The sequence below is a fragment of the Salmo salar genome, chromosome ssa07 (genome assembly GCF_905237065.1).
Source record: "Salmo salar chromosome ssa07, Ssal_v3.1, whole genome shotgun sequence".
Lineage (NCBI taxonomy): Eukaryota > Metazoa > Chordata > Actinopteri > Salmoniformes > Salmonidae > Salmo > Salmo salar.
Window position 1 is genome coordinate 22,927,448 of NC_059448.1, and position 14,146 is coordinate 22,941,593.

The following is a 14,146-nucleotide window of genomic DNA, read 5'->3' on the forward strand; positions in this document are numbered from 1 at the left end:
CAGTGTTCTGCCATGGCCAGCTAAAAGCCCAGATCTTAATCCCATTGAGCAAGTCTGGGACCTATTGGATCGGAGGGTGAGGGGCTAGGGCCATTCCCCCCAGAAATGTCTGGGAACTTGCAGGTGCCTTGGTGGAAGAGTGGGGTAGAGGTTGACCGATTTATGATTTTTCAATACCGATACCGATTATTGGAGGACCAAAAAAAGCCGATACCGATTAATCGTCCAATTTTTATATATATATTTGTAATAATGACAATTACAACAATACTGAATGAACAATGAACACTTATTTCAACTTAATATAATACATAAATAAAATCTATTTAGTCTCAAATAAATAATGAAACATGCTCAATTTGGTTGAAATAATGCAAAAAGAGTGTTGGAGGAGAAAGTAAAAGTGCAATATGTGCCATGTAAAAAAGCTAACGTTTAAGTTCCTTGCTCAGAACATATGAAAGCTGGTGGTTCAATATTCCCAGTTAAGAAGTTTTAGCTTGTAGTTATAGGAATTATGACGCGTCGACTATTTCTCTCTATACCATTTGTATTTCATATACCTTTGACTATTGGATGTTCTTATAGGCACTTTAGTATTGCCAGCCTAATCTTGGGAGTTGATAGGCTTGAAGTCATAAACAGCGCTGTGGTTCAAGCATTGCTAAGAGCTGCTGGCAAACGCAGTGAAGTTTGAATGAATGCTTACGAGCCTGCTGCTGCCTACCACCGCTCAGTCAGACTGCTCTATCAAATATCAAATCATAGACTTAATTATAATATAATAAACACAGAAATAAGAACCTTTGGTCATTAATATGGTCAAATCCAGAAACTATCATTTCGAAAACAAAATGTTTATTCTTTCAGGGAAATACGGAACCGTTCCATATTTTATCGAACGGGTGGCAACCCTAAGTCTAAATATTGCTGTTACATTGCACAACCTTCAATGGTATGTCATAATTATGTACAATTCTGGCAAATTAGTTCGCAACGAGCCAGGCGGTCCGAACTGTTGCATATACCCTGACTGCGTGCAATGAACGCAAGAGAAGTGGCACAGTTTCAATAGTTAATATTGAAAAAATATATTTTAAAGAAAGGCATTGATGTTTATGGTTAGGTACATACGTGCAACGATTGTTTTTTCGCGAATGCGCTTCTGTTAAATCATCGGCGAAATAGGCTGTAATTCGATGATAAATTAACAGGCACCGCATTGATTATATGCAACGCAGGGCAAGCTAGTTAATCTAGTAATATCATCAACCATGTGTAGTTAAGTATTGATTATGTGAAGATTGATTGTTTTTTATAAGGTAACTTTAATGCTAGCTAGCATCTTACCTTGGCTCCTTGCTGCACTCGCGTAACAGGTTAGCAGCCTGCCACACAATTTCCTCGTGGAATGCAATGTTATCGGCCATAATCGGCGTTCAAAAATGCCTTATTAATCGGCCAGGTCGACCTCTAGAGTGGGGTAACATCTCAGCAAGAACTGGCCAATCTTGTGCAATCCATGAGGAGATGCACTGCAGTACTTAATGCAGCTGGTGGCAACACCATATCATTGAATGGTAGTGTAAGTTATATACAGTTGAAGTTGGAAGTTTACATACACTTAGGTTGGAGTCATTAAAACTCATTTTTAAACCACTCCACACATTGTTTGGCAAGTTAAGACATCTACTTTGGGCATGACACAAGTAATTTTTCCAACTATTGTTTACAGACAGATTATTTCACTTATAACTCACTGTATCACAATTCCAGTGGGTCAGAAGTTTACATACACTCAGTTGACTGTGCCTTTAAACAGCTTGGAAAATTCCAGAAAATTATGTCATGGCTTTAGAAGCTTCTGATAGGCTAATTGACATCATTTGAGTCAATTGGAGGTGTACCTGTGGATGTATTTCAAGGTCTACCTTCAAATTCAGTGCCTCTTTGCTTGACATCATGGGAAAATCAAAAGAAATCCGCCAAGACCTCAGAAAGAAAATCGTAGACCTCCACAAGTCTGGGTTATCCTTGGGAGCAATTTACAAACGCCTGAAGGTACCACGTTCATCTGTACAAACAATAGTACGCAAGTATAAACACCATGGGACCACGCAGCCATCATACCGCTCAGGAAGGAGACGCGTTCTGTCTCCTAGAGATGAACATACTTTGGTGCGAAAAGTGCAAATCAATCCCAGAACAACAGCAAAGGACCTTGTGAAGATGCTGGAGGAAACAGGTACAAAAGTATCTATATCCACAGTAAAACGAGTCCTATATCAACATAACCTGAAAGGCCACTCAGTAAGGAAGAAGCCACTGCTCCAAAACCGCCATAAAAAAGCAAGCCTACGGTTTGCAACTGCACATGGGGACAAAGGTGGTACTTTTTGGAGAAATGTCCTCTGGTCTGATGAAACAAAAATATAACTGTTAGGCCACAATGACCATCGTTATGTTTGGTGGAAAAAGGGGGATGCTTGCAAGCCGAAGAACATCATCCCAACCGTGAAGCACGGGGGTGACAGCATCATGTTGTGGGGGTGCTTTGTTGCAGGAGGGACTGGTGCACTTCACAAAATAGATGGCATCATGAGAGAGGAAAAGTATGTGGATATATTGAAGCATTATCTCAAGACATTAGTCAGGAAGTTAAAGCTTGGTCACAAATGGGTCTTCCAAATGAACAATGACCCCAAGCATACTTCCAAAGTTGTGGCAAAATGGCTTAAGGACAACAAAGTCAAGGTATTGGAATGGCCATCACAAAGCCCTGACCTCATTCCTATAGAATATTTGTGGGCAGAACTGAAAAAGCATGTGCGAGCAAGGAGGCCTACAAACCTGACTCAGTTACACCAGCTCTGTCAGGAGGAATGGGCCAAAATTCACCCAACTTATTGTGAGAAGCTTGTGGAAGGCTACCCAACACGTTTGACCCAAGTCAAACAATTTAAAGGCAATGCTACCAAATACTAATTGAGTGTATGTAAACTTCTGAACCATTGTGAATGTGATGAAAGAAATAAAAGCTGAAATAAATCACTCTTTATTATTATTCTGACATTTTACATTCTTAAAATAAAGTGGTGATCCAAACTGACCTAAAACAGGGAATTTTTACTAGGATTAAATGTCAGAAAAACTTGGTTTAAATGTATTTGGCTAAGGTGTATGTAAACTTCCGACTTCAACTGTATATCATGCATCCCAAGTTGATGCTCCTTTCCAAAAAATATCGAGAATCTTATTCTGGTGACATGATGATCGATGCTTGACTGACGTTTGACAAATATAAATATTCTCTCTCTTATCCATAATAATCTCATCATGTAGACTAGACAACCCGCACAGCCTACCCGCACTGTATCTGTGAGCTGTTGGCTAGAGTGTACATGCCAAGACCAGAGTAGCCACATTTGCTACTTAATGTAACACAACAGTTTGTGACAGAAGTATCAGTAGAGTTGAGCACACTCTGAAGGAAACATTCATATTGATTAATCACACTTGGGTTTACTCAGATTTGCACGTACGCATGATTGATAAATGAGGCCCCAGGAATTTTGCAACCCTACACAGAACTAGAGTGATTCTGTTTCTATGGTAATGTCCTCACACCATATGAAGTCTGCATTTATCCACAAGAGGGCAATAGTGTTATACTCATACACTACCAGTCCCTACTGCTGTACAGGACAGTACAAATATATTTAACATATCTTTATTTGTGGATCATAAACAGATGTTCTCTTTCAAATATATATTATTTTAAAAATATTTTCTCAGACATTTAATGAAGCGATTATCCAATTAAGTCCTTACAAGAATTCTATCTGGCTGCAATTAGTGGGAAAAAAGATCAGAATTGGGCTGCCTGTGCAAACGCAGCCAAAGAGTTCACGACACCTCTCTTCTTTTCCCCCTGATACGTCCTTCTCCGTTTTATTTCCGGGAAGTCTGAGGCAGACACAAGTTATAGAAAGAGCTATGATCCAGTGACCCTACTTTTTTCCACGACACCCACCCCTGGCCCTGCACCGACGTCATCTCCAGTCTGGGCCCATAGTAGTGAGGGTCCATCACCAGCAGGTAGCTCCCCTGGCCCCCAGGCCGAGTGCACACACCCAGGATCCCCTTGGAGGAGTTGTCCCGGTCGCCTCCCATCATGACAGGGGACCCCTGGCTCTGGAAGTGCTGGTGGAGCTCCTCAGCAGCCCTCTCTAGTTCTACCCCTCCACCCCGCACGTGGACAACCTTACAGGGGACGTCGTAGTAGTAGTCGAGGACCAGGGCCGCCTCAAACGTCCCTATCCACTCACGAGAGCCAGCGAACATGGCAAGCTTGTCCCCCATTGCAACCAGGGCGTGCTGGATTTCGGGGAGGCTGGGTGGGGGTCTGCATTTGCCCTTAGGTGGTGGTGGGGCCCAGCTCTGGCACAGCCAAGAGGCCATGGTCTGTAAGGTGCGGTAGCCACAGCCCCAGCCCCTGTCGTCCTGACCATCACACCCATAGTGGAAGTAGAGACACTCCCCAGATATTAGGGAGCATTTGACAACATCTGGTGCTGGGCTAGGAAGTCCAATGTGTGCATTATTCAGCAGAGTCCCTGTCCAATCTGCATTACGCTCTGTGCCTTTGTGTTTATCTCCCGCCACTGCCTTTTCACCCCAGTCAATCCCCTCAGAAACGTTTTCCTCTAGATTAGCCATGTGTCTTCAATCCTTGAGACCCCTTGTCAATGTGGCAATTCTGCTGTCATTCCATGATGCACGTCATTTTCTTCTTCAATCTAAACCTTAAAAATCCAGGTAGAAGTGCAATTTTGTCACTCGTTTTTCCTGTTTCATATACCTTGAATATTATTCGATGTACAGAGAAAAAAATACGTGGAATTTTTCACAGTCTGATCAGAACTGCGACTCAGTTCGTCGCTGAAATAGTTCCCTCTATCCGCAAAAGTTGACGAATGAGTTCCTATTTGGGCTTGGTGGGAAACATTTTCTGAAGCGACGTTGGCGCTTGTTATTGGTCACTATTTTATGGATTACATATTCTCAACATTTTAAACATAGATTGTCCCCCTTTCCCTAACACCTCCCCCTTCTTTTCCATCATGCGCACCGTCGCACACCTGTAAATGATTGATTGACAGCTGGCTGTCAGTGATCCTGCCTGGATGATCAGTCCAGTCTGTATGATTTTGTAATATAGCCTACCACATAACATGTTAAATTCCGTATGATATTACGCATTGCAGTAATTAACACTTCTCAGTCTTACCGTTTTCATAGTCGACCAGATGTTTTGTTACTAAAAATGACATTGTTCTTGGTGGTGATCTCCCTGCCTTGTGCGCGTGGAGAAGATAATGACTAACGATGACCACTTTTTATTTTTATTTATTCCAACGGTCGTCTCGAGATTCCTCCCTCTGCCAATACATTTTGTTGTTGGGTCAGCTTTTCTTTGAAACCGTAAATTTGTCTCAATTTTGTCTCCCAAGTCCTCAAAAAAAACACTGTGATTTAGACGGGCTACAAGTAACATGCTATGAAATGAAGTTGCCAAACGCAAAATTAGGACACAGTGAATAGATAATTCTTCAAAAAGAGAGAGGCATTGTTTTCGCAACCTCACATTCTTCTGCTGTGGTATATTTGCGATCACACAATTTAATGTGCATCCTGCCATCTACGATGCCGCATGGAAACAGAAAAAAACGGAACTACCAAAAATAAATCAAACAACTTTTCAGTTAAAAAAATAAAACATATCTGACCCCTACACAGGCTCAAGGGGAACCTGGGGGTGGGTCTTCCCTTACCATTACCCCTTGCAAGTCTTCAGATGTAAAATCCCTGAGTCCCAAAAACGTTTCTCCCGCAGCCACAATAATGTCCAGTTTCTTCGACTTCTCTGAGACTTGCTGTACAGTTTATAACTGTGGCAAGGAACGCAACAAAATCCACCGTTTTAATGCACATGGTATATTATCTTCACTGCCATATCCACTACCATATCTTCACTGGTATATCCACTACCATATCTTTACTGGTATATCCACTACCATATCTTTACTGGTATATCCACTACCATATCTTCACTGGTATATCCACTACCATATCTTCACTGGTATATCCACTACCATATCTTCATTGGTATATCCACTACCATATCTTCACTGGCATCACTTGTTATCGCAATTATTTTGATCACCTCCGCATAGGAGATTCGATTGACCACTCTAACCTCAATTTCATTCACCCTTACAGGGCACTCCAGGAACTAAGGATCACGATCCCCACCACAATTGCAACATTTCACCCTCACCACAATTCCAACACTTCACCCTCACCACAATTGCAACACTTCACCCTCACATTTTTCCTATGCACTTGTTTCATTAGATGGTGTCTACATCTGAATTGGTCTGGCCTGGGTTTCCCAAAAGCATCCTAGCACTAAAATAATCTTAATTCTATTGAAACTAAATGGACGAAAGAGGATTTTAGTGCTATGATGCTTTTGGAAAACCCAGCCCAGGACTGTGACAGTGAGTCCAGAGTAAGTAGCCTAGTGTAGCAATGAAAAAACTAAAATAACACATTAAATACTGGCAGCTTTTATATGAGAAAGTTTGGTCTGTCTCACTATTCTTTTGGCTGTCTTTAATGGTCAATGACAAATACGTTTCTGTCTGTATGTAGGCAATTTAAGTGACAATGCACTCTTTAAATTGTCAAACATATGAAGTTATAGGATGCTGTAGGCCTATAGCCAATGCTTCTTCACCCCCTGCAGGTAAATGGGGAACGGCTGATACATAGCAAACCACAGAAAAAACATGACTTTTACAGTCCACTTTGTAGCCCACTCGCAGATGGTCATTAAGGAGACAAAGACTTATCATATTTCATAGCTTTTGTTTCTTAGGAAACAAAGTGAGTGGGGAGCCAACTGATTCAACATGGCTGCCTATGACCTCCACCATCAGTGCCATGGGGCTGCAACACTTCTCTCTACGCATCATGAAAGGTGAAACTTACTAAGGGCTGGGATATGAGCTCACAACCACTGACAACAATAGCACAAATACAATTTATTTTCGCTATTTTACAGTTGAAGATGGAATTATGAATCTGTCATACTACACGTATTACCACTTCATAAGGTAATCATGTAATTTAGACTAAGGACCAAACAACAGAGAGACAATGGCTGAGTCTGAAATATGTCTTGCCAACTACTTACTAAAACTGCATACTGTGTACTTATCGTACTACATACTACTTATAACGTGCTGTTTAAGAAAATAGAATGACGTAAGCAACAAAAATCAACATACTGGGCTCATCCATACCGAGAATTCACTTATCTAATGCGCAATTTCGTTGATTCCCGACATTCGTTAATTTTGGTACAGCGCGTCACCATATCTAATGATCAGCTGTTGTCAAACACACGTGGGTCTCGAATGACGATTTTCTTCCTGAATATAGTCGTAGAAGATTATCGATTATATTGACCAGATAGTCGAGTGGCCGCTCTAAAAATGAAAATACGTCAACAATGGAAGGCAGTCGGGAAGAGGCGAGATCAGATGGGACCATTCTAGCCAATGAGAGTGCAGATACGCGTGTGAACAATATGCGCACAAATCCGATATAAAGTTGTTTTTCTCAAAGTTGACGGGATGTCACTTGTCCTACTTGTATCAGTACACTCGTAACAACCTAAGCATTACGAAACGTATATTCTATAAAATAAGCCTCACGGAGCAAATAAGCCATTACATTTTTGACATACCCAAAATGTCTACCATTTAGAAGGCAAGAATGGGAATTCAGACAAGGCCATTGACTCCTCTCTACAACAGGTGAATGGAGCTCGCTCGCACCTCCACTGTGTACCAGCAGGGGGAGCCAGTGTTGTTGGAGGCCAGGGTGTAAGGCCCGCTGCATCCCTCTGACGATCGAAATGGACTACTTTGTTGTCACACTGAACTCTGACCCTCCCTCTGTGCCCAGCTTCAAATGCATTGGAAAGCATGGGCCAGTGTCTAACAGGGAGGAACAAGCCTGTGTTTGTATAGATAACAGTGGGATAACAGTAAGTTCCTGTATGTGTACTACTATGTACAGTGCATTTGGAAAGTACTGTTTCAGACCCCTTCCCTTTTTTCCTCATTTTGTTACGTTATGGCCTTATTCTATAATGGATTAAATACACTTTTTTTCTTCATCAATCTACGCACAATACCCCATAATGACAACACAAAAACAGGTTTTTAGAAATGTTTGCTTATATATATATATATATATAAACAGAAATACCTTATTTACATAAGTATTCACAAGCTTGGCACACCTGTATTTGGGGAAATTCTCCCATTCTTCTCTGCAGATCCTCTCAAGATCTGTCAGGTTGGATGGGGAGGGTCGCTGCACAGCTATTTTCAGGTCTCTCCAGAGATGTTCGATCGGGTTCAAGTCCGTGCTCTGGCATGGCCACTCAAGGACATTCAGAGACTGGTCCCGAAGCCACTCCTGCATTGTCTTGGCTGTGTGCTTAGGTTCGTTGTCCTGTTGGAAGTTGAACCTTCATCCCAGTCTGAGGTCCTGAGCGCTCTGGAGCAGGTTTTCATCAAGGATCCCTGTTCTTTGCTCCGTTCACCTTTCCCTCAATCCTGACTAGTGTAACAGTATAGCTTCTGTCCCTCTCCTCGCCCCTACCTGGGCTCAAACTAGGGACCCTCTGCACACATCAACAACTGACACCCACGAAGCATCGTTACCCATTGCGCCACAAAAGCCGCGGCCCTTGCAGAGCAAGGGGAACAACTACTTCAAGGTCTCAGAGCGAGTGACGTCACTGATTGAAACGCTATTAGCGCGCACCACTGCTAACTAGCTAGCCATTTCACATCGGTTACACTAGTATCCCAGTCCCTGCCGCTGAAAAACATTGCCATAGCATGATGCTGCCACCACCATGCTTCACCGCAGGGTTGGTGCCAGGTTTCCTCCAGATGTGATGCTTGGCATTCACACCAAAGAGTTCAATCTTGGTTTCATCAGACCAGAGAAGCTTGTATCTTATGGTCAGATTCCTTTAGGAGCCTTTTGGCAAACTCCAAGCGGGCTGTCATGTGTCTTCTACTGAGGAGTGGCTTCCATCTGGCCACTCTACCATAAAGGCCTGATTGGTGGAGTGCTGCAGTGATGATTGTCCTTCTGGAAAGTTCTCCCATCTCCACAGAGGAACTCTGGAGCTCTGTCAGAGTGACCATCGGGTTCTTGGTCACCTCCCTGACTAAGGCCCTACTCCCCCTATTGCTCAGTTTGGCCGGGCGGGCCAACTATAGGAAAAGTCTTGGTTGTTCCAAACTTCTCCCCTTTAAGAATGATGGAGGCCGCTGTGTTCTTGGGGACTTTCGATGCTGCCTCGACACAATCCTGTCTCGGAGCTCTATGGACAATTCCTTCGACCTCATGGCTTGGTTTTTGCTCTGACATGCACTGTCAACTGTGGGACCTTAGAAAACTGATAGTGATGGGCCCGGCACATCCCTGCTGCAAACAGGTTACTTTCCTCTTTTAAACTCACAGCTTCACATAAGACTGAGAGGCTAGATCAAGTTGGCATAATATCGACAAATTATATTCACTAATTGGATAGGCTATTAATGGTTATCCTCCTTGGGGTGATTAGTGAATGACATGCTGGCATGGCTGGTGTCCACTGCATAGTAATGACAATTACTGTTTCCTTACACCACAATGGGGCCACTACAGACTCTACCCAACCCAATTGAAGGGGTCACCTTTCTATCGCTGGATAGCCTTCCAAAGATTAGAGCTTGAGTTACTTCAGGTGTCAAGCTGAGATAATACAATCAAAATGCAGTAATACAATCCAAATGCAGTGATACAATAACCTATGTGATAAGAATATGTGGGGATGATGAATAATTATGCCTGAAAGCATGTGGTGTTTGAAATGAAACTGGGTAAAACCCACAGGTGGTGAACTATACTGTGGTTAGATGGATCAGGTAGTTTGACTATTTCCATGGTTGTGGTGTGGTTGGGAAATGCCCTCTTAGGTCACACTTCTGTATTATTCCTGAATAAAGACTGTTAAATAATATGTATTAAATACTGCCAGAGTTATATTTTAACATACTGCATGTTATGTATCTAACAATGCTTAACTGAACATATCCATAAAATCGTGGTCTGTGCTTTCCGGAAAAAGACAGGAATTTCAACAATTTCATCAAAATACCCCCATTGTGAAAAGAAAGGAAAACAATCATTTTAACAAACAACTGAGAGGCTAAACATGTCTTCCCCTCCGTAGCTTCGTATTTGCTTCAAATCCTGTCTGCTGGAGAAACTCACTGTTTGTCTATGGCTTCAGATGTGATTTACAGTGCCTTCAGAATGGATTCATAACCCCTTGACTTATTCCACATTTTGTTGTGTTACAGCCTGAATTCCAAATGGATTACATCAACAAAAAAAATCTCATCCATCTACACACAATACCTCATAATGACAAAGTGAAAACATGTTTTTAGACATTTTTGCAAACCGGATGCATGTTTTGGAATTTTTTTATTCTGTCCTGACTTCCTTATTTTCACTCTGTCAATTAGGCTAGTATTGTGGCGCAACTACAGTGTTGTTGATCCATCCTCAGTTTTCTCCTTTTACTATTTTAAAGTCACCATTGGCCTCATGGTGAAATCCATGTGCGGTTTCTTTCCTCTCCAGCAACTGAGTTAGGAAGGACTCCTGTATCTTTGTAGTGACTGGGTGTATTGACACACCATCCAAAGTGTAATTAATAATTTCACCATGCTCAAAGGGATATTCAATGTCAGCTTTTTTTTTTACCCATCTACCAATAGGTGCCCTCCTTTACAATGCATTGGAAAACCTCCCTGGTCTTTGTGGTTGAATCTGTGTTTGAAATTCACTGCTTGACTGAGGGACCTTACAGATAATTGTATGTGTACAGAGATGAGGAAGTCATTAAAAAAATAATGTTAAACACTATTATTTCACACAGTGAGTCCATGCAACTTATTATGTTACTTGTTAAGCAAATCTTTACTCCTGAACTTATGTATTTTATTGTCATAATGGTCTCATCCATAACCATCGGTTACACGATAATACAGTAATTGTCCGAGCCCTATTCAATGGGATTTTTCTTTTACAAAGAATAAGCGACTACACCACATTAGATAATCACATGGCCTTATCTGTGACGTTTTATTACAGCATGAAGCCTTCCCAACCCGATATGATCAGACTTGGTGATCTTATCGTAGTTTGGATGATAGAGCCAACTCCAACCATGAAATCCTTAAAGAAGTTAGAAAGCTCAGGGTTCAGTCAATGAACCGGGGCCTCAATGTCGCTATAGATAAAAGATTATTCAGATAGGGAACTCTGTGGCCCCATAGCTAAGGAGAGCACCAAGCGTGTCCAACCACTGAACCACAGCTCCTGAAGAAATGACCCATTCATTTTTGTTAGTTTGTTACACTTGTTGGATTTGTTCCATTGATCAATTGAATAGTGTTGCCTGCACGCCTCAAGTGCCACACGTGTTTGTGTTGTCTTTCTTGACCAACTACACCTTGTTAAAGGAATTAAGGGAATTGCCACTGGACTAGCGGATGAAACAGCTGTGTTGTATTGGGTCGTTTTAGACTGGAGTGTGTTTCCTATTATGCCATGTTAGGCTATGAGATCGGGGCTTCTGGGAAGTTTGAACAGCTGTGCGAGCCCTCAGCCCTGTACTGCTTACAGTCATAGGGATTTCATCTCTCTTTTGGCACAGTTCAGGACCCTAGTAGACTTGGCTCATTTCCAAACCCGAGGATGATACTAAAAGTAGGCTCCCCTGTACAGGAGCATACAGTAATATAACGGTCGATTATTTATTCACATTATTATTACAGAAAAGGTTAGGTCTATGGAGGAGTGACAGAGTTAAATACCAAACATACTGTATCTCTGCTGTGTTTCCTGCCAGAGTAAAAAGGCTATACTAGCGATGTGGAACCTGTCTCAGACCAAGTTGTTGTTTATCAGTAGATGAGGCTCTTCTCAGTCTATTAAAATCCTCTTGCTGAAGAGCTGCCAGGTATTTATAGCTGTGTGTGTGGGGGGGGGGGGGGGTTCTTCCTTAAACAATCAACGGGGTGGCTCGAGGTCAGGGTGGTCGGCTAGGCCACAGGGAAAGGCGGTGTGTAGAGACTGCCAAACAGCAGGTCAGATTTCCTCTTTTGGCCGATGGTCCCTTATTGTGGCGTTAAGCACGAGCCTCACCTCCTCGACCATCGCCATGACGCCCCGGGCTGCAGGTCAGGGTGAGACCATGGCAGCCAGGCCATAGAATACCACACACTAGAGGGGTGAGAGAGAGTTATATTATGTAGAGGAACCAAAGCGTGCCGGGCCGGAACCAGCACGAACTAGCCTTGTTGGTTCTTGTTTGTTTTCCATTTGCCGTGGAACTGGAAACAAAACTTGGTAAAAATGTTTTTAAGTATGAAGGAGGGAGTGCTGGTGGAGTTAGCCGGGTTATTTTGTGTCATCCTTTTCATTTTTTGTTCGTGGGCGGTAATGGAGACTGAACAGAATAGAGGAGAGATGGACAAATATACAACTTATCATCACGCGAGAAGAGGATCGCTGTAGCCGGTTGAAAGACCAGCTGATGCATCGAAAGAAATGCGTGGTGGGAACTGTGAGATTGTCAGATACAACGCAGTTGAAGTGTGTCTGGCATCCACAAAATGACTTATAGAGTGGGGAGGTAGTTTTAATAGTCATCATAAGCATTGTTTACATCCAAAAGGTCAGTGTCCTCCCGTTCCTCATGGCCCATAGGTATCAAATTAAGGTCATTGAATAAGGAAGTTCATAAAATGTATTAAATAACTACTTGCTACTGTTATTACAAGCAAGACACAATACGCCTCTTGTGGTGACGAGCTTCGGGGCTTCCTGTCCCAGAAAATCCCTATTGGAGGGGTCACGGCATAAGTGGAACCTGTCCCAGGCCAGACCCGACTGGAAGATTACTCTTCGACTACGGACAGACGCCTGTGTTGGTCCGAAAACAATAACTTCCGACAGGCTTACTGTCCCTGTCCTGGCTCCTGCCTCTCTGGTCCCCCCATTCTTTCCTGTGAGTTTCCTGTCTTGTGTCGCGCCAGTGGACTGACTTGCAGAAGGCAGACCTATCTGGCTGTCTTCCCAGCGGCAGGGAGAAAGACTGCCGCCATGCACTTTCACTGGTGCTGTTTACTATGTTGTGGATTCTCTCTCCCTCTGTCTCTCTCGCTCTCTTTCCCTGACTCCTAGCTGTCTTTGTTTATTGACAACAAGGGGAGGTGGGTGTCCTTGGGCTCGTCCCTCTTTCCCTTTTAAATCATTCCTAATGCAACGGTAACGTAGGTCCCAGCCATGGAGTCACTAAGACGGGGACACCCCCCAGCCCCCAGCCCTGACACATGGCTCGCAGCACGTACCTTGTCTCTCTCTCCCCCCTCTCTCATTTTGGCTCAGGCATAAGCAAACAGCCCAGAGTTTGATTTGAGCAAACAGTTCAGCGAGCCATGGACCCAGGCCAGACTGAGAACCATGACAATGTTAAGAGACATTGAGACTGCACAGCCAGTCACGTGGGTTATCTTTGATGCCTCACTGCATGTCTATGTGAAGATGTGCTTTGTAAACCACCTGTCCTTTGTAGCCTGTAATATCCAAGGTGCCCACAAGTTGTTTGCTATGCAACATTTTTTTAGCAATAGTGGGTGAGAAATTCACACCTTGGGCCTTCCATTGTTTTGAACCAATATTTATAGAAAGTCTTAAATTATGCCAAAATCAAGTGGCCCAATGGCGTTAATGAATTGTGACAGGAATTATGTACAGTAGTTTGAACTATACAGTCTACTTCACTATTAAACCCTGTTTCTTAGCAAGTTTCCTTCGAATTTTATCATTTAAAATAATGTGTTTCTAACTTGTGCTGCTGCCATGTTGTGTTGATACCATGTTGTTGTCATGTTGTGTTGCTACCATGTTGTTGTCATGTTGTGTTGCTACC

The 14,146-nt window shown here is 42.8% G+C and overlaps 2 protein-coding genes across 2 annotated transcripts in view; both read right to left on the reverse strand.

The window, feature by feature from the left end:
- The window catches only part of LOC106608811 (perforin-1), a 29,025-nt gene extending 22,394 nt beyond the window's left edge, over positions 1–6,631 (reverse strand). The window contains exon 1 of the mRNA XM_014206970.2: positions 5,291–6,631. Within this exon, the coding sequence (XP_014062445.2) occupies positions 5,291–5,333 (43 nt within the window). The 5' untranslated portion in view covers positions 5,334–6,631. The remainder of the gene's footprint in view (positions 1–5,290) is intronic.
- Positions 3,717–5,249, reverse strand: ufsp1 (UFM1-specific peptidase 1). Its single transcript, XM_014206976.2, has one exon. The coding sequence runs from the start codon at positions 4,717–4,719 to the stop codon at positions 3,952–3,954; it is 768 nt and encodes a 255-aa protein (XP_014062451.1). The 5' UTR covers positions 4,720–5,249; the 3' UTR covers positions 3,717–3,951.
- Positions 6,632–14,146: the final 7,515 nt, after the last annotated feature.